The sequence below is a fragment of the Pipra filicauda genome, unplaced genomic scaffold (assembly GCF_003945595.2).
Source record: "Pipra filicauda isolate LSUMZ 115617 unplaced genomic scaffold, ASM394559v2 scaffold34_size3990699_pilon, whole genome shotgun sequence".
In the NCBI taxonomy this organism is placed as follows: Eukaryota; Metazoa; Chordata; class Aves; order Passeriformes; family Pipridae; genus Pipra; species Pipra filicauda.
In genome coordinates, this window is record NW_024104476.1 from 3,307,658 (window position 1) to 3,328,708 (window position 21,051).

The 21,051-nt window shown below is 43.8% G+C and overlaps 1 protein-coding gene across 1 annotated transcript in view; it reads left to right on the plus strand.

Moving 5' to 3' along the window:
• The first annotated feature begins 1,014 nt into the window (after positions 1–1,014).
• SERINC5 (serine incorporator 5) overlaps positions 1,015–21,051 on the plus strand; it is a 39,111-nt gene continuing 19,074 nt past the window's right edge. The window contains exons 1-2 of the mRNA XM_027717213.2: positions 1,015–1,323; positions 14,771–14,938. Of these exons, the coding sequence (XP_027573014.1) occupies positions 1,297–1,323; positions 14,771–14,938 (195 nt within the window). The 5' untranslated portion in view covers positions 1,015–1,296. The remainder of the gene's footprint in view (positions 1,324–14,770; positions 14,939–21,051) is intronic.

A 21,051-nucleotide genomic window follows, 5' to 3' on the forward strand; every position in this document is an offset into this window, starting at 1 on the left:
CTTACCTGAGGCTGGGGTTTTTGCTCCTCCTACGAAGCAGGAGCATCAGCCACATCAGTGCTTGAACTGTGCTGGGGTCCTCTTGGATACCTGCAAACTGGTGTCCTTTGCAGCTTAGTAACCATCTGGTTGACAGAATTAATCTGATGAGAGTGGTAAATACCCTGTCTCTAACGGAGTATATGCAGCTGTTAGAGCACCATTAAAAACAAAGCACATTGTCTGTTTCTTATTAACTGTACCCCTGTGGTAACTGGTCTCTTCGGTCCCCAGTATCATACCAAATTGTGAAATGCTGACTCATCATATGATCCACTTGGTAGGGCATCACCTTTCCACACATGAGGAAAGAGGAAGGGGATTTATATCCTGCAATCCCTCCGTTTCCTTGGTAGGTGTTGCTAATTATCTATATATATGTACTCATATGCAGGTTAATAGCTTTTACTTGCACTGAATTCCTTAAGTAGGGGCAGTTAAGACTAGAAACAAAGTTTAAAATAGTTATCTTTTAGAATGCATTAGACACACAGAGGACACAAAGTGGACAAGGTGAGGGAGTCTTTCCACGGAGACCTTCCTTGCTTCATCGGTGGCTTTGCAATAGTAATTCCCATCGGAATTTAGCTTTGTAAATTCCTGTTGTCACATTGGACGTTGGGAAATCCTAAGCTCTTGCTTAGTACTGCACATGGTTAGAGGCGACTGATGCTGGAAAAGGTGTTTCTGAAGCATTGGGAAAGGTCTCGGCTCCTGTTAAGAAAGCACGGCCTTCCAGCTGTCCACTGAGGAAACATGGCTTTTCCACGCAGGCGCGGGCAGTGGGATGCAGCACAGCAGTTCGAATCCGGGGTTAGTGCACCACGGCGTTAAACTTCAATTTGATGCTTGGTCTTTTAAGATCCTCATATTCAAATGCCTCGTTCACTGAATTTATTAAATTCCAGCTACCCAGAACCAGGTGTTATATGAGCAGGCAGGTGATCCCGGCAGTGTCGTTGGGAGCCGGGCAGCCTGCCGAGGGTGGCCGTGCAGGTACCCACCTCACATGTCGCCGCTGCCACCACCCCTGCCGGCCCGGGGAGCGGGGCAGCGGAGCTCACACACGGGCTGACGACAGCGGAAGCCGCGCGGCGGAGCCGGGCCGGGCAGAGGCGGTGCCGGGCCGGGCAGAGGCGGTGCCGCCCCGCCTGCGGCTCCCCGCGCTCGGCTGCCCAGCCCAGGACAGGACATCCCAGCCGTGCCCCTTCCGCATGCGGGAGCAGCGAGGGAGCTGGGTCACCCCGCACCGCCAGCATGTCCGCCCGCTGCTGCGCCGGCCAGGTAGGGGCTGGGGGCGCGGGGAGCCCGGCAGGTGTGCGGGGCGGGGGGCTCAGCGAGGGCAGGCATCCCGCGGGGAACAGCGCTGCGGGCCCGCCCGCGGGTTCCGCGACCCTGGCGCGGCCCGAGGACCCGGGTCAGTGCCCGGCGGGGCCCGAGGGCTGGCCGCTCACCCAGAGAGTCGGGGCGGGGAAGGGCTGGGGGTCCGTCCCTGCGCTGCCCCCGGGCCGCGGCTCTCGGCGGTCCCCGCAGCCACCCTGCGAGCAGGGCTGCCGGGGGCCATTGGCGCGGGAGGGGAACAGCAGCCCTGGCTGCGAGCGCGGGTGCCCGTCCAGGCTCGCCAAGTGCTCCAAGTGGCGTTTCATCTGTTTCCCTGGGTGAATTCGCCTCGTATTTCGGAAGAGAAGCTGGACGCAGCACGTCCCCCCGAGGTGTGGGCGGGCAGCCGGGAGCCACTGGGCTCGCCGGCGTCCGCACCAGGGCAGCGGCATGCGGGTGGAGGCGCCGACATGGAAAGGGACATTCCCAAAGCCCTGCGCGGCAAGGAGGAATTTCTAAAGGGGCGACAGATCGCTTAGACCTACGAGAGTCGGTTGGGTAATTGTCACTGGTTCCACGTGGTGGGGAGATGAAACCCCATAAGGATTGGAATGGTCTTAAGTTCTCTCCTAGCCCCAGGCTTCCTGGCAGTCCTCAAACCCTTTCACAAACTCCTTTAAATTTGGCTTGTGAAAAGATTCAGCATGTTCAGGTGCTGGCAGAGGAAGTGAGAGATGACAGCAAGTGGTGATGGAGGGCAGGGCAGGACCTACACTGGTCAGCATCCGTGGGGTGGGGGTTCAGTGCTCCATATGTTACCACAGTGCACCTGTTTTCCTACTTAAATTAGTTCCATGGACAAAGGACCATGGCTTGGAGGAGATGGGTGATTGTGAGGCCCTTTCCACATCTCATCCTTGGTTGCACCCAAGGGAAGGACTCCTGTTTCTAACAGTGTCTCTCTGGTGTGATGTTAAACATCTTCTCCAGGTACTTTATTTGTGCTTCATTTTCCCAAATTTCCTTTTCTTCAATAGAAACTCATTATCACTTTTCCTGTCTGCAACAGACTAACCAGTGAACTTATTCCTGTTGTTTTACGTATTTAAACACCTAATTCTATTGATATTGCTATTGCTTTGCTCACCCTGCCCACCCTCAGCATCTGATCATTCTCTTGGTTCTGTATGAACCACCTGGAAAAAAAAATCTTAAATCTTTCCTGAAGGTTGAAATCCCAAGCTAGATTTGGTTGTCTGTCTATGGTTCTTTCAATCTTCAGTGGGATGGTAGGAGTACTTAGCTTGTTTTCAATTGCATGTTCTCTGGGACCTGCCCCATGCCTCTCCAAACAGCACTGGGTGGTTGTGGGGCAGAGTAGTAACTTTACTTGCTAATATTCCTCTTGAAGCAGGGGCCTCCCTGCCTGCTGTTTCACATCCATTTTGGCAGCATGTGAAACAAGTTGTGGAGCAGCTCAGTGAAGTGCTATTAGTAGGTAATGTTACTGCAGTGGTTCACGGCTGTTGCGTTTTCATTGCTTTTTTTGATGTAGCTCCTGGAGAAGTAATTTAATACCAAGAGGATGAAACTGTTGTCATGCTCAGTGGGGAATGGCATAGCTTTACTGTGACCGAACTCTGTGACATTCTTAAAGCCTCTGTCCCTACCCCACACAGTAATCTCTGGTAGTAATGTGTTTTATTGGCACTGATGTGTCACTTTGGAGCCAGTAAATAAACTGAACTCCTTAATGTTGTTGCAGACAAGGCAAAAGCCCTGAAGTGGATGCAGTCAGTGCCAAAAATCCCTGGGAAGATGTATTCTAAAAAAAAAAAAACATTTACTATTGATGTAGACTTACCTATGGTAAATATGGCATATTACTGGAGTTTCACCAGCAAACATAGTGTAGAGAACCTTTTTATAGGCTAAGGTGATAAACGGCATAAACTATGTTTCAATAGCATGCAGTATTACATTTTAAAAATGAAAAATGGTCTTTGCTTTTGTTACTTGATTTATTCCAACCTTGATAAGGGGATGTTTGTTTTACATGATTAATACACAAGAAAACCAAAAGGAATAGAAGTTCTTCTTTCTGTCTCAACCAAGCTCTCTCAAGTGTTTTGTGGGTACTGTTAATGAAGCTGGAAAATCAAGAAGGAATTTGGCCTCTCCTTCAGTGTTCCCCTAAAGATGACGTTAACTCTGTCTCTAGAAACAGAGGAGAATTGCTTGAGAAAAGATAGAACTTTATACAAGTTCTGAAAAACAACACTGATGTTGGGTCCCTGCTTTTTTTCTAAAATATACTAGTTTAATGGGTTTGATATCCTGTAGTGTGAGGATCTTTTGTGAGAAGTATTTTTGCCCTTTATACACCTTGTGTATGCCTCTCTCTTTCTGTGAATCTGCTTTCCTAGAACTGCCTGAGAACTTTGGCATTGTCTTTCTGAGCTGTTTAAGTATAGTTATCGTAGGTGGATGTCTGTAGCTGATATCAGAGTTTTGTTGTGAGTTAACATGACTTGGCTATGTGTTTTTGCTCCATTCGTATACCAGCAAATTTTCCTGATGAAGAGAAGACAGTGAGTGGTTAGTACTTTTAGTTTTGGGTCAAACTGTGGTAACTATCTAGTTGAAGGTGCCTGTCAGAATAAATGCATTCAGGTTTTGCAGCCCAGATTCCTGTTGATATCCTGTTAAAGGATATAGCAGCAAGCTGCCAGACTTCGGTGTACTTTGGTTATGCTGATTTTGCAGTCAAAAATTATTTAAAATAATCTTGCCAAATTTAAAATATCATTGCCAAATAGACCCTGGGAACTTTCTTTGAAGGAACTTGGCCATTTATAAACTTTAATTTCTGCCGTTGTTTTTTATTGGGCGATGTACAATCTTGTTTTGAAGACAGTTGTGATTTTTAGGTTTCTGAGCTCTAATAAGCTTACTTAATGTTTCTTTTGCTACTGTTTCATTGGTAGACCTATTTTGAGAATGCAGTGAGAATACAGTTTGGCTTGGGCCTCCACAATGCTTTGATTACATAAAAACATCTGCTTCAATTGACAGGAAACAGGATTTTACATTTGGCTTTTCTTCAGTAGTTATTCTCAGGAGAATGAAGTTGAGATCATGGTTAAAGAAAGCAGCTGTTGCAGAAAATCTTTATTACAATGAATATGTTTTTTCCAGAGTTAAATAAATGTAATTGAGATCGTTAACATTCATTTTGGGGGGACAGTGTGTTGTAGCTGGGTTGTTCAAGAAGATGGATTTTTCAATTAGAACTGGTAGCTATTAAAGCTCATGAAGCTATTTTTGTAGATCTGTTAAATCTTGACTGATGTCCTTAATACTCTTCTGCACTTAGAAATCATATCATGTAGTAAATACAGTGAGATGTGCCACAAGTTAGAGTATCAGATTTTAATTTTGTACCCAGACCTCTAATTATGATTTTTTTTTTTAAAGAGGGAGGGAAAAAAAGGCACATCTATATTTATAAGACTGACCTCATGACTTCTGGGGCCCATAGCTTTTGGGACAAGGGAGGGAGGCCCCTGTGCCCTCTGGGCTGCCTGCCTCTCTGGCACTGCCTGTTTGCATCTTCATGTTGAGAAGGGAGCTTGCAGTACTGTCCCCATGGTCTCCTTTTTTTATTATATGGTGAAAAGGATGGTTCTGTCACCCTCATCCAGGTCTGTGTGTCCTCTGAGGTTGCTGGAGCATTGTGGGGAGTATGCGTAGTGTGATGTGCTGCAGTGCTGTGGGATGATGATGGTGGTGTTCCTGGCTTTCCTTCACATGGTGCTCCCCAAAACACATCTCTTCTGCAAATGGTCTTCCTGGGTGAGAGGGGTTTGTTTAATGTGTTTAACCTGAATATTTATCTGTGGGTATTTCCACACCCTGCCACTGCTATTATTAATCATGACAGAAGATGAAACTAGCTGTCTGAGGTCAGATGTAGAATACTGTAGTGTACTCCACTTAAATGCAGTTAGGAAAAGCAGACTGGGGAAGATCTATTTTCCCTGTTCGCAGAAACATGGAGTTTCTGCTTTAAACGAATGGTTTCCTGAATAACTGAATTAGCAAAACCTGTTTTTCTGCAACTTTGTCCACTGAGGTTGGTACCTCGTGTTGATTCCCTTTCTGATAAATACTGAACTCATGTTTAAGCCTTTTTCTTCCTAAGGGTTGAGAGATCATTTTTCTCTGCTAAAACTTTTGCTTCTTTTCAAGGAAACTATAAGAACATATCTTTGAGGCCCAATTGGCCTGCCATAGCTGGATAAAATTTGCTGCTGGATTCAAAAGTGATCAGAAAGGGAGGGAAAAGTGACCAAAAGACAGTGAGGTTCTGTAACTGTTGTATCATTTGCCACTGCATCACTAGGTTGGTGAAGTGCTAAGGCCTGAAAACAGGCCCTGAGCCAGAGTCGACCTCTAGATGAACCTTCCAACCTCCTCATCATCATGGCTGGGCTTCACAAATGAAGATTTGGGAAGGGCTCTACCCACCTTTGTTGCAAGCGAGTTGGTGGCTAAAAAGGCCAATACGAGATAGACATGTCCGGTTGCAAAAGGCACAGCAGAAAGACCCCTTAGGTTGTATATTCTGCAGGACACGATTCTTTCTGCGTTGTCTTTTCTCCTCAGGAGTGACCCTGCGTGCTTTCTCAAAGGCATCAGCAGCGTTATAGATGGTGTGTCTCCAGGCCTCTCGATTGGAGACCAGAGTAGACCAGTTATGGTGATCAATATGGCCAAGGCTGAGATGTTGTTTCAGAGAGTCCTTGTATCTCCACTTCGGGGCTCCTCTCTTGTGGCAGCCAGTGGCAAGTTCACCATAAAGCAAGACCTTCCAACCTAATGTTATTATTTAGCCACGTATCTGCTTATTAGCCAAAATTCTGTATAATCATTAGTAAAATACATACTATGATAAGACTACACCTGTGTAAACATGTATGCTTGTTAGTAAGATATATTGGTATCCGCTTATTAGTGAAGATTTGTATCTGTTCATTAATGAGATATGAATGTATCTGTCTTTCTGTATTTAGAGACTGGTCAAGGCCATGGAAGTAGACAGCTGGCTTTGTTTGACAGTAGGTGGTCCAAATTTAAGATATAAATGTATCCATCGTTCTGTATTTAGAAACTAGTCAAGGCTGTGGATGTAGACGGTTGGCCTCATTCAACAGTAGTTGGTCCAAATTGACTCCCTTGATTTTCCTCTGAGCCCTGGCCAGGCTTTAGGTGAAACTGAAGGAGAAAAGAGAGCCAGATATTTACCTCACTAAATAAGTGATGTAAGCTTGTTTGTTTAACAATTTAAAAGCGGGACCCTTTCACAGCAAAGATGGAGCCCTCACCTACGAGTGGACACACTACATATGATTTCCCAGTTACCGGGAGTGGTTCTCCAGCCCTTCGCTGTGATTGGGTGTTCCCAGCTGATGTTCGGGTCTGGATGATGATGGTGATGTATTAGGGTAACTGGTGATGTATTTTTCTTAATCACTGTAGACACTCCTTGTAGTAATGATTAGGTGCATTGCTAAGCTTATCCTTTTGTAATTCTTTGCTATTTTCCACTATAGTAAATTTATGCACTTGTTTTTTAACGTTGGGTCTCTGTTTCTTGTGCCGACATTCGTCCACTGGCAAAACAGTTGGAAACCTTTCCCTGTCACTGTATAAGAGGTAGAAGATAGTCTTTCTCATTCCAGCTTATTTTCTGCAGAAGGACCTAAATACAACTGCTGCTTTTATTTTAATTTTTGCAAGTGTAGGTATTCCAGGATATGTTTTTCCCATAATTGAGACTTTCATTACAATGGATGCACTCACAGTTGTGGGTGCAAGACATACTTATTTCAGGGAAGTAACTGAATGAAAGCCTGAGCTATGACTACAGTGTAAGCTGAAGGTCTCATCTGGAGTTAGTGACTGCTGTGATCCCAAACATGTGCTGATGCTGGATGGTGTTCTCAGCTTAGCCATGTGAATATGCTTGGACCTTAGGTCACTTCCAGTGTTCTTCTCAAGGACCGAAGTCAATGGTGCTTCCACTTCTTTCTCAATGGTGCTTCCATTTCTTTCTTAAGTGTGCAGGCCCTGATATGTTTTGTAATGTTAAATGCTTAGCTGCCTAGATTTTTAGGCAGTGATCAACCATTCTACTGACTGAATTTAACCTGCTGCTTTGTTCAGGTCACCCAAGAGATAGGCTTCAGCATCAGCATATGCTACAGCATGAGGCAGTGAGGGACTGAGCCAGCCAGAGCTGTGGGGTACACTGTAATGTGTGTCTGTGATGGCATGTTGTGGGGAAGGCAGGTCTATGCCTGTTTTGAAGGGAGTCTTACATACCAGCAATGTCATCATCATTTAGCGATTGAATCTTCCAGCAGTTAGAGACGGTGTGTGCTGAAGTGTTTAAACATATTGATGTTAACAGTCTGAAAATGTAGAGTTTTTCTCTTCCTTCTGCCCAGTAGGACTAATCCAAAATGCAAGGACATGTAAGCTCTGGTACTGAGTTTTGACAGGAACTGTTCTTAATGCAGTGAGAAATAGTGAATGTTTTGTACCAATGTATTGGCTTTTGTCACTTTTTACGAAGTGTTAATGTCTTTTTTTTTTTTAACTCCCTGCCCTAAAGTCTTCTTGGACTCAGCACTGAAACTATCTTTTAAAGACACAACATGTTTTTGGAACAGCTCAGAGCTGTCCGTTCAGAAGTGAAGCAGCTGTTCCAGCTATACGCTTTTGAGTCAATGCACATGAAAATTTCATTTAGCTGCTTTTTCACTGCAGTGGTACATGGACTTAGGCAGTTACTGCCCTGCGTTTTGTTCTCTGTACCTGGTGATGCACCACATTGTATCTATGTGTGCTATTCTTCCTCTAGAGTCCTGGTCTTGAACGTCAGAGCTAACCTGGAGAAAATCTGCCCTTGGTATGAAGTGATTGCCCCAAATGTCAGACTTTGCCATTGCTGCTATGTCTTTCATGTTCCGGTTCCTCTGTTAGTAGCTCCTCTGCTGTGAAAGTGAGAGAAGTGACTGCAACATTAGTTTAAACTACCTGCCGATGAGAAAACTGAAATATGAAATTATAGGATAAGACAGCTGAACCTGTCACTCAGTGGAGTGTGCTCTCAGTGAAGAATGTCAAGGGATCAACGCAAAGAATCTTCATGTTCAGGTCTGTTTGTATCAGTGGCCTGAGAGTGCATTTAAAATTGCTCCCAAAAGCACACAGGCGTGATGGAAGGGCTGGTGGAGCAGAGGCTGCTGTTGAAGGTGATGTAACCCAGACGGCATGACCCCAGTGTAAATAAAATATACCTCTGTAAGTACAGCCATCTAGCTGGTTGTCTGCACAAGGTGTGGGTGGAGGGCAGGCAGCTCCCACAGCGTGGAGCGTACCTGCATGCTGGGGGGGTGGAGTGAGGTTCCTTGCTGGACTTTGCAGTCGAGCTGACACGATTTTTTAGGAGGGACTGGGCAAATTTGAAGGGATGCAGAAAGAAAACCTTCAGCAACTTAGGTGCTGGGAGAAGTCCTAAAGCCTTCAAATGAGAGAGAGGGTAAATGTTTTGGATTTTTGTGTTGATTAGCAGAGAGAAAAGACGAGGTAATTGAAGCCAATGAAAAAAGCCTCATCAAGAACCAGTGCTTGGAGAACTTGTAGCAGACAAATAAGAAGGTGGGGTTTTTTTCTGTTTTCAGTGGCAGATGTGAGTAACCAGAGGGACAGACAGTCTGCCTCATACTGCTGTCAAATCCAGATGGTCTATGCTAATGGAAAATAGCTATACTACTAAGGAGCTGGGTGATGTGATACACTGTGTGGCTCAGGTCAGACCAAACAATTGTCTTGATTTTTCCAAAATTATCAGGAGAAGAGCAGTTAGGCAGACTTGAGTGTAGACATTTTGCAGTGATATTATTTTCCAATGCTGAGCTGAGTCACCACTTAGTAATGTTTGAGCACAGAGACAGAAGCTAATCGTTCTCAGTTACAGCTTAACTTCAGCTCTGCCGGTGCCTGGCAGTGGCTCAGCCACATTTTAGCTCTTTAGCCCTCCTCTACCTGTCCTAGATGCTGCTTTATTGCCTAGGTTTTGAGCTGCTTGGTGCTTATGATAGTTCTACCCTGTAGTGCAAGGCACAAGCCCTTTGCTTTGGAAACTCACCTCAAGACAGGAAACCCTCACTCAAAAACATTGTTCTGGCAACATTTGGGCCAGCATGACTTTCCTCTGAAGTCTGTTTTAATTTTGCACAATTTGCAGTGTGAGACATGCTTTTTAAAATAGGTCATCAGTTGATTCACTGGTATGTTGGTCACAAAATCTCTTGGCTTAGGTCACATGGTTTGTCTGAATATTAAATAAGAAGCAGTGAAAAGCCAGTTAAGTCAGACAAAATAAGGCCTCTTTGGTGAATTTAGTTACTTCTGAGGGACAAACCACTGTGTAATCATGTGACTGGTTGAAGAAGCCTATGGAAAATGCATATGCATAACAGCAGTGGGTTTTCAATAATAGTCTTAGACCATCTCCTACCACTTGGGACACCTGGCATCAGACATCTCTTGTTTTCATGAACCAGTGCACTAACAAAATTCTAGACAGTCTTTCCTGAAAGCAGAAGCCCAAGCAATGACAAGTGTGTAGCCTGTTCAGGATATCATTCATGCAGGGCCGGCTGCTTTGCCTGTCCAGCCTGCTTGGATGCTTCGGGTAGCTGTGAGAGTAGATGTTTGGGTGTTTTTGATAAACACTGTTAACAGCTCGGTGACTGCATTATCTGCAAATCTTATGGCCCAGATAATGCTGGTAGTCAAGTAGTCAAGCACTGCATGAAAAACTAAACTGCCCCCATGAAAAGAAGCTTCAGCTAGGCACATTCCTATGCTCTGTGGACAGGCTGGAAGGCATGCAGTCTTCTTCATGCTCTGGCCAGGCTGTCAGTTAGGAGGGAAGAAATAAAAAGCTGCTTCATTTTATTAAAGTGTGAAGGTTTTTTCGTCCTTGTGCTCTTATCCCTTTGATTTTTACCATTTCTACTGAAATCTCCTGAAAGGAAGTGCTTTATTGTGATAAGTAATGGTTTGTATAATTTAAAAATACCATAGGCTATTTTGGGCTATGATCCTGAAACTCTTCACTTTGTTTTAATGATTAAGCAAAGTATTTTTTAAGACCTTTGAGATCTTTTTGGAAACATATGTGGAAAATACCTTCTTAAAATGTCACTATCTCTACAAAAGCAACAGGCAGGGCATGTTCACTTACTTCTCACTCTTGTATCTGAACAGTTACATGTGCTTAACACTACTTTCATACCTTGTTCCGCTGATTTATCAGATTGGATTACAGCTTGCAGAAAAGACTTGAGTGTGTGGCAGATGTTAAGGGTATATTGGTGCAGTATTCATTGTAGGGAACCAACAGTTTGTGTGCAAGTTGGTAAGCCTGCTTTGACCCTGTTTTGTTAAACTGTCTAACTCTTGTTAACCACAGGTTCTTCCCAGGCTGTTGGACGATGGGAGTGTGCAATATGTCCAGGCCTGCCTGTACTTGGAAGAGTGGTTTGCACGAACTAGGGCTGTTACATGTCTGCTTACTTCTGCTCCTCTCTGTGTGGATGTAAAAGTTATAGTTCCTCTGCATTGGCATGAACCCACTGCACTCCAATCGAATGAGGCAATAGGAAAATGCCACTGAAACTTCTGTTCAGAGAGGGGTGAAAGCGTTCAAGACAGCTGCAAAACATTCACCCGTACTTTTCCCCTGCCCGTGCACTGTGCCCTCACAGGAAATAGTAGAACCATTGCTGCTGTTGTATCAGCAGCTGAAAAGGATTGATATGTATTTTTTTCATTTTCCTTACCCTTTTTTTTTTTTTTTAGCCAGTAGATTGCTTTATTTAGTCACCCCCACCACAAGATAGGACTGTCAGGTCTAGTGAGGTGTTGGTGTGCGGTAGGAATGAGTGAGTGGCTGGCAGATGAGACGGGAGGTAGGGGCTGTTAAGCCAGCCTGGCTACCAGAAGAAATGTCTGTGAAACTGTGCTTTGAATATTTTTTAACAGAAAAATTCCCCACACAGCTTTCCACAGCTGCTGTTGTGAAACCAGTCAAGTCAGCCATCATCCAGGCAGTTCAAATCCTGGAGCAGTCTGTTTTCAAGTATACTAGGATTTCAAGTTTTGGGTTCTCAGGCAAGCTGGCACCATACCTTCCTTGAGCTCCAAAAGTGTAGCACTGAACAAAGCAGGTGGCTGGTCTATGGTGTGGAGACCTGGAGTCGTGGGAGGTTAGTGTGAGGGGGCTGGCTGGTGGTAAGAATTTGTGGAAAGCATAAATATTTGTGTAGTGTTTGTAATTATTGTCAGACTGTGATGTTCACCTGGTGAGGAGATGTAAAGATAGAGGGGCAACTGGGGTGGCTTGTGCTTGTTGCCTGACTTGTGGGAGCCTTTGGACTAGACGGACTTGAAGCCAGAACCTGCTGCAGCATGACAAACTCCTGCCAGAGAAGCCTGGCTTTCAGATGCCATTGCACTGGGCTTTTGAAGACCCTGGTCTTGGGAGGATCAGAGGACTTCAAAGGAGCTGTATGGATGTGGATTTTCAAGGCCTGCCAGCTGGCAGTGGTTACAGACCTTTGATTGTTTTTTGGGTTGTCTCTGTCCTAAAAACTGCACAGCATCTTGCTTCTGCAGAACACATTCATTGGAGGAGTTTTTATTTAATGATAAGCTAAATCTGTAAAAAATTTGACATTACTTGCTTTTTTTTCACAGACTGTTTTTTTTAACATGAGAATTTGTTACTGTCTTAAAGTGCTTCAAGTGCTGAAGTGGATTTTGAGCCCCTGGGCAAGACCATTGCTGTAGTCAAAAGGCAGAGGTGATGGGCCATACCTGCAGTAAAGCATCAGAGGATCTGTGTAGCTTAGCTGTACATTGACTGCAACTTTTTAATAGAGAACTCTTTGTATATGGGGGCTTTGAAGTCTGTCACCCAAAGATAACATCTTTGAAACCTCTTTGGTCAGTAGGATGTGGCCAGCATTTTACTCTTTGGGACAGAGACTGTTCTCATTTATTTTTGGATAACACCTAATTCATCTTGGCCTAGTCTAGAATGTATTTAGTTACAACCAGAGTTTAAAAAAGAAAAAGAAAAAAAAAGCCTCACCAAAAACCCAAACCACCAAATTTGGGACTGTGGCTGAATAATGTAACCAACTTACTATGGTTTCCATGGCTACTTAGACTGTTTAAAGAGGTGCATCTGGAAAAAGATGAACACACTGGTATTTTTGACCAAAATTTGCAACTTATAGGGTATGTGCTCAGTATTAGAAACTATCATTAAAGTCTAAGTGATGTGGAACAGTACATAAATGAGCTATATATTCTATTTAAGCATTTGTTGTTCTAAGTAGCAGCTCCAGGGACCCAGAAGTAGAATAGCAGACATGTTGCTGGATGTAGATGAGATATTACTGACACAGCTCTCTAGCACCTGGAGTAGGAAAATGTTGTTCCCTTTACAAATGCCAAAGCAGCATTTACTTCTATTCTGTAGTTTTTGATGTTATGGTAAGACCAGCAGTTGAAGTTCATTGTGGAGACTTTGGATATGACCGATATCAAATCCTTTCAAGTTGAAAGGACCTTTAGTCTTAACCTTCCCCCCCCCCTTAAATCTGAAGTGGGTGGATTATACTTTTCTAGTATGCATTTGTTTTTAATTGTTATTATTTCATTTGCTTGTTGAATTGGTAATTTGACGTAGCTTCCTTATTTCCCAGGCTTGTGTTGATGCTGTAAAAGGTAACAATTTCAATACCTGTAAAAAATAAAATTGATGTTTAGCCCACCACTGCCTTCTATTTTGAAAGCATACTTGCACTGTGTACTTTTGCACATAGTATTTTTAATTTCTGGCTTTGGTGCCAACATGAGCCCATGCTGTTTATTCCCCACAGCTGGAGCTTTGTGTTTTGGGGAGGATTTCTGTTTCGCAGCAGCAGCAGTTTTAGCAGCTGTGTGCTTTGAGGCCCCTTCTCTGGCATGTTATCCGGCAGTGAAGTGAGAGAAGAGCAGTGTGGGAGCAGGGTTGGACTCCCACCATTTTATGTCTTCTGCCAGCTGAAGACATTGCTGAACAAGGGAAGGACCTGTCTGCCACCCCCTTTTTGTGGGGCTGAAGGCAGGAAGCCCGAGATGGAGTGTTGCAGAGGTAGTCATGGCAAGGAAATGAAAAACTGGGAATCAGTCTTTTAAAGACACTTCATCAAAACAATTTGGGGCTCTTGGATCAGTCAGTCTGTTTGTGGAGTTATATCAGATATGTGTGTCTGCAAACACACACATGAAACCCCCTCCTCCTTATCAGATGAGTCGTTGCTGGAAGAGAAAGTGTCCTGGGGGGAAAATAGCATGTGGTGGTTTGGAACCTGATGGCACATACAAGCCAGTGAAGTTTGCCTGGATGACGCAAAGGTGGCACTTGTGCATTTTGAGTCCCTTGGCAAGAATCCACCTTGTACAACTGCTTCCTGAAAGCAGAAGGTCCTCTGAATGTTCCCATGCCCCCTCCAGAGGCTCAGGAAACGCTGGGAAAAAGCAGCCTTGGTGTGCTCGAGCCCCAGGCACCATACCTAGCCACAGGGAGTCCCTTGAAATTGGGAGTACAGCAGGGTGAGGTTACTCTGGGTTGGCAGCAGTGAGGTTCCCTGCTCATGGCTGCCTGTTGGTGTCTAAAAACCCTCCTGTGGTCATGGCTGGTGGGTTAAGCACAGAAACCATATGAAGCTGCTGCCTATTGCAAGGAAGGGCCTGGCCAAGGACAGTGCTGCCTAATGTATAAAAATAAGGCTTACATTTATATTTTTATATATCACTTTTTTAAAAGTAGAAGGCAGGGAAGGTGAGTCCAGCTTCTTTGAAAGTTAATGATACTGTTGACAGCAAGAAAGTAATGAGCATCAAGCTAAATTCCTTTCAGGATTTGTTCATACCTTTTTCCTCGTTGAATACATGCTTTTTGGTATGCTTTGTAGTTTTTGTCTTGGTGGACTCTCAGTTGTGAGTAGAAAAGAACTGAAGTGTATACAAGGAATTCTGTCTCTCATCCTTAGCAAATGTGAGAAAGCTAGACACTGATGTGCTTAAAAGTAGTGACTTTTCATAAACAAGACTGTCTGCTTCCAGTTAAATGCTGCTCAGCTGGAAGGAGAGAACTTGAGAAATTCTGGCATTTTACAAGAAGTCTCCCAGCCTCCTTTTCTAACTTTTGCAACAGAAACCTGAAGCTGGAGTTCTTTGGTGGTTTTTTGACTTGTGTTTTTTTTGTCTTACTTTCCAGTTGGCCTGCTGCTGTGGTACTGCTGCTTGTTCCTTGTGCTGCAAATGCTGCCCAAAGATAAAACAGTCAACCAGCACCCGCTTCATGTACGCACTTTACTTCATCCTGGTGACTATCATCTGCTGTGTCATGATGTCAACAACCGTAGCTAACGAAATGAAAATGCACGTAAGTAAGAGATCAACTCACTGCTGCCTCTGGAAGGAAAAGGGGCTCCTTCCACAATTCTTTGTGTGTAGGGGCACTTCCTCAGAAGAGGCAGTTGATTTTCTCCACCCATCCACTTCCAAACTCAGACATGATGATTTACCATGCTCACCCTCTTCCTGTCACCCGCTGAGTATGTTTCACAACAGGAAGTGTCAAGGCCTTCCTCTCCTATTGTGCAAAAATCCGCTGGAGCGCACCCATTGCAGGTTTGCTGCACAGGTAGTGTCACAAGAGGCTTACTAGGGAGCTTTTTATAGAACAAATCAGTTCAGTCTAACGTTGAGTTCGTCTCTGGCAGCTTGTTTGCTAGCAGAAGCAGAAAATTAGAAAATAACTCTTCAAGTGTTATAATTTTAATTCTGTATTCTCAGTGCTGTATGACAGACTACTGCAAAGCACAGTGCTGCAGAGCCTTTACAAGGGCTTTTCTTCAGTGTGTGTTGAGTCATTGGCCTCTAACAACAGCAAATATTGTTAATCTCTAGTTGTCTTTTTAATTAAAGATCTTCAAAAGCGTGAAAGGAGCTGCAGCTAAAACCAGATTTTAAAACTCAAGTTTCTTTCGGAGTCTTAATATAACTTTCTTAAGTGAAATGCTCACCTAGCCTGGTATCGCTCACACACAGTGGACCTGTTGTACCAGATATTTGGTACAAGCCACCACTAAGCCACCTGAGTAGTGTAAGTCCTCTCTCTCACCCTCTACCAACTACAAGAATGTAAGTCTGTTTCTAAGCAGACGGAACAATGGCTGCATGTCTTAGTTCTTAAAAATTAAGGTTCTGCACCAAACACATCATTGGGCCTGCTTCAGGGTTGTGAATGTGCTTGTCCTGGAGGTTCAGAAGGCTTCCCTCGCTGCAGGCATGTAGTTGTTTTGTGTTCCCCTCCCAAGAGAGTGCTGTGGGTGCATGATTAGGGCTGTTTCCTCACTGAATCGGTTGCTGGACAAGCTGATGCCCTGCTTAAATCCTGCACTTTGTTTTTGGTTGTCTCTGAAACACTTTCTTCCATAGCATCCCAGATCCAGAAGCTGGTTGCAGCACTCTCTCCCTGCAACACAAATGAGCCAGTGGGCTTATGGTGGGCTAATTTGAGGGCTTCTGTGCTCTGCTGCCAGTGACCTTTCTTTCTTCCCGTTGTACCCTCTTCGTATATTCTGTCCTAATTTTCTTTCATTTAATAGCACTTTGCGTGAATTATCCTAGTGCCACCTTCTTATCCCATGCCACCAGAAGTTGTTGACAGCCCTGTAGGAGAACCCAGTGCAGACATGATGCTTGCCTGTGAGCTGTGACTTGAAAATTGTTCAACATGTGTGTTCTGAAATTGCTTGCCAGGAGTTTCTTTGACTTACTAGATACTTAGCTTGGCAATAAAGTGAATAAGCCAAGGAACTGGAGTATGTGGGAGACAAATTATGTGCTCATATCCAAATTTCATAAAGTTGTTTTCCATCAGTCGTGTGGTTTTAATGCAGCTTGTATCCCTAACAAAAAAATACTCCTTACCCAACAGAAAAGTGATTCAAGAAGCCTTCAACAACATGCTTTTCAGTATTGCCAAATTTCTTTTACAGTTTATGGTCTTGAAAGCTCAGTGTGGGAGGAAATGGCACAAAGAATAGCTGTTAGTGTGAAGTGGAAAGAGAATCACCCTCTTAGTTTAGAGCATTTGAAGTCTTTGAATGGGAAATGGACCATCTGAAAGTAGGCTTTCTTTATCTGCTCTCTAATTTAATAATGATGTTTATAGCTGTTAAAAGTTCAAAGACCCCTGAAGTTAGTTCAGCCCGGTTGTAATAGAGCTCACCTTGAAAATATTTGTTCCAACTAACCAGTCTCAGCTTGCCAGCGATGAACTGGGTTTTGAAAGTGTGGGATCAAGGAACACTCCTAGCTCCTGAAGCCAGACTGTAAGCAAATGCTTTGCATGATGTTTCTGGGACTTCACCTTCTTGGCTTTTTTTGAGAGAAATCAGAATTTTAATTAATTAGATTTAAAAAAAAAAAGTTTGTATTAAAAAAAAAATAAAATTTCAAACTGTAGTGCAGTCCTTTATGGAGACATAATCTTAACAATGTCTGCTTTATCAGTTTAGAGTTCAAATACTCATGCTGATCTTAGATGACAGAACTCTGTCTTTTGGTCAGTGAGAGGGTCTGGGTTTTGGGTTTTTTTGGTTGATTTGCTGTAAATTCCCAAGTCTAAAGTAGTTCTAAAGGTATTGTAGCACTTGGTCCTTTGGCGTTATTTTGCAAGGAAGCAACAGCAAATGTACATCTTTTATGGACACCTTAATCAGAGACCTTTTAAAAATGTTTGTATTTGTTTTGCAGTATTTATCTACCCCCATGGTCATGCATTCTGTCTATTAAAAGACATTTAGGACTTTTTTTAGTTCCCAAGGTGCCAGACTTTACAGGGCCAACTCAGAGCTGAGGATGTACTCTGTGCCCTATGACATGGCTGGAAAAAAAAGGAGTCCCAGGGAGCTCAGCTTCCACAGCCTTACCAAAGGTGACAGGTAGACGAAACAATGTGTCACTGGGAAGACAGGGTATCTGTGAAGTATTTGGGTACTATTTCAAAACCTTGGTTCCTAATCTAACCAACACCTTTTTATGGACATCCTTTTTCTCTGGTAAGTCTTAGGAATTGAACAGTGTCCTTTGAGGAGATGTTCCTTCTCTGTTAAGGTTTTCACTCTTCCCCATCTCCCGAGCTGTTCCAGTGCCCACAGGACAGCAAGGGAGAGGGACCTAAAGGGTTAAATTCTGAAATATTTGCAATGAAACCAAGGTATTTGTGTTTGATCTCTGGGGAAGAAGCAAGAGGCAATGGAGGGGCCGGGAAAGAGCCTATGGTTTTGACCAGGAAAATATTTTGAATAGTAGGATGCAAAATTGAATTTAGCAGAGCAATATTGAGTATCAAGGCAAAAGATGGGGTGGTTCATCAATCAAGACATGAGAGCCCTAGCAATGGGGACAAAAATACAGAAAAGACCAATATGCAATTACACAAAATGGTTTAGAGACTTGACTCTGTTGCAGAATTAGGCAAAGCAGAACCCGACTTGAAGTGTTTCTATGCCTTGATCCCTATGTTATTTTTTTTTCCAGTTATGTAAGTTTGGATTTTTTTAACAGATACAGCTTTACGCACAAGTGGTCTGTTGAAGCAAAACCTTGAATTTCACAGGCTTCAAAAGGGTAATTGAGAGAAGAAAAGAGGCAGAATTGTTTTGGTCTATCAAAAGAGTGTTTTCAAGTTTTTTGGTTGTTTTAATTGAACTTTTAATGTTAAAGCTATTTCAAAACTAGTGGTTTCAGTCTGAAAATATCAATATCCTACTTAACTAATGAAAGGAAAAATAAGAAAGATGTTTTCAGGAAGGCAAACACCAGGGAAACTCATTTCATTTGCGTGAAAGCATTTCAGTACTGGATGCTTACACATTCTGGCAGAACGTGCTTTCAAGCTTGTTTCCTCGGCTAGGTTTATGTCTTGATCCTTAACTGCACTACTGTATGTTATACCCCAAATTTGCTACCAAAAATAAGCTAAGTTTTTAAGTGCAGGTGCCCATTGTTTATTTCTGATAAGAATTTAGCCATAGATTCAAGATAACATGTGTTTTGGTCCAAGCGTTTTTTAGTTTTTTATTTAGTTTCTCAGCCACTCATGATATGTTTACCTGGCTTTTTGCTCTTGTTTTTCCACCTACACAGATTTTTTTTCACGCTTCTTCCTTTTCCATAATAAAGTTTGTCTGCCGTATTCTCCGTCTTTGGGTGAGGACATCCAGATGAAAGCATTCTCTTTCAGGCCCATTTCTACACACCTCTTTCTTCCTATTCTCCCCCTAGCGCTCTTTCCCACGCTCCTGCACTCAAATGTTTGGGTGCAGACAGACCCAAACTCTGAAGTGGCCAAGCCCCCTCAGGCTGGTGCCTGGATGCACTGTGGCCATGCTGGCTTGCTTTTTGCACTGCTGTTATTTCAGGTGCTTGCAGTGAGGGCAAAGCAAGTTCAGGGCAGTCTCTCCCTGCTTCTGTAGATGTTGCTTGAAGTTGCTGAACATCTCGAAGGGCTTCAGTGCACGTTGGAAAATTACAGACTTATCTGTGGTAACGTCACTTGCTTGTACAGCAGCTGAGGCGCTTATGTTATTTGATAGGATACTGAGTTTCTGCAACAAGAATGCTTTGTCCTCTACTCAGTGGCCAAAGAATTTAGCTTATGTTGCTTTTAAAGGTATAAAAGTAGATATTTCATGGCAAATGTAATCTGTGACCTAACAGCTGTGAAAACTACCCGGCAAATGGAAAGCATGGTAAACCACCATGGAAAGCATGGTATATAGGGTGGACAGGTTTCTGAGCAGCTGAACATGTTTCAGAGATACAGATTTAAAAAAAAATTAGTCTTTTTTATCTTTCGGTGAAGTCACATAAGCCTTGAAAAATTGTTTCCAGCAGTAGACCAACCTCTCACAAAAATATCAGTCCTATTGTCCTCAGCATTGTACTTCTGTTTATTATCTGCTGGCATCCCCAAGCATTTGGTATTATTCTTGTTTTGTCCTTTAGGGTGACAGATCTCCTAAAGGGGCATTCAGTCCCATAGGACTATTCCTGTGGCCATCACTTATTACTGCATAGTGTTATGGATACTACATGATGGCTGAGCTCTTTATTTGTGTAGGCACAAACTGAGCTATTGTTCTTGTGTATCTATCTATTTTCTCTCAGCCAGATCTGTAAGGAAATTACTTCTAATGGAGAAAAGAACATATAGGGTCAAAAATCCCATCAATATGACATATAGGGTCAAAACCCATGCAATTAAAGAAGATGGCCATTTATGGTTACCAGAAATTTGTTTTTAGTTAGCTAGACAATCAAGTCCTATGGTTTTGGGTTTTTTGTTTCATTCTGTAAGTCTTGTAAGCAAAATCATGCTTGGTACTAAGAACGGATCTTGCAGAAATCTGTCCCCTTGGTGAATACTATCATCTATATAAAACAGATAAGTAATTCTCCCAGAAATATTGTTAGTTAGATATTATGTGTCTTTCTAACCTTTGCTGAATGATAGTTTTTATAAGCAAAGAATAGGAAAAGATTAATTGACAGCCCAGTTGCTTTCCCTGGCATTGCTGTGGCCTTTTGGCTTGCCCTGGCATCACTGTGGCTGTCATGGTTTGAAATTGGCCCCCCTCTGAGAGGCTGGGGGGCTCAGAGGTGATTGGGTGCCGGGGCAGTGTTCCCTGGAGAGCCAGTCACCATCCATGTTGTTCGCTTCTGCTCAAAATCATATATACACAGCACTGGAAGTGGTTGGCAGTTCTGCTGTTGGTGTCTGCTGCGTGTAGGTGGAGAAGACCAGGGGGTGGTTGGGCTCCCTCTCTCCCCCTCCAGGGGGAAGAGGGGAGCCCTGCAGCCCCCCTAACTCTGCCTGGGCCGGAGTTGGAGGTACCATTTGGAGTGTGTGCTGTGAAGGAAGAAATTCACAGCACCTGAGGTCAGAGGAGAGAGGCAGGCTTTGCAGCCAAGCCCTCTCCCCCCTCCTTTTCTGCAGTGAAGCTGTAGAGGGGGGCTTTTTCTTTCCCTCCACTGTAAATGGAGGAGAGGCTCAGAATTGAAGCTGAGACGGGCCGGAGGAGGTAGGCGCGGTGCTCGGGAGAAGAATCCCAGGCGAAATTGGAGACGGGCCAAGAGCTTGGGAGTTGCCTGCCGAAGCTGACTGGGGGCAGCCGAAAACTGACTTGGAGGAATGAAGATTCCAGGATGCGTACCTTGATAAGCTACACTGCAGCAGCCTACGAACCAAGGTATGAGACCAAGAGGGAGAGATTACACAGCAGACCAAGGAACAAAGACTCAAAGTTATCTTCTTGGACTTCGTGAGGAGAAAAACTGCCACAAACAGCTGGAGCTTGGTGAGGGGGGAGTGTTCGAGCCCGGAACACTCCCACGAGAGAGAGAGAGAGACTGGTTACATATCAGCCTTGAAAGGCTCTTCCTGGACTAAAGTTAAAGGGAGGGGCTAAAAGGACTGACAGA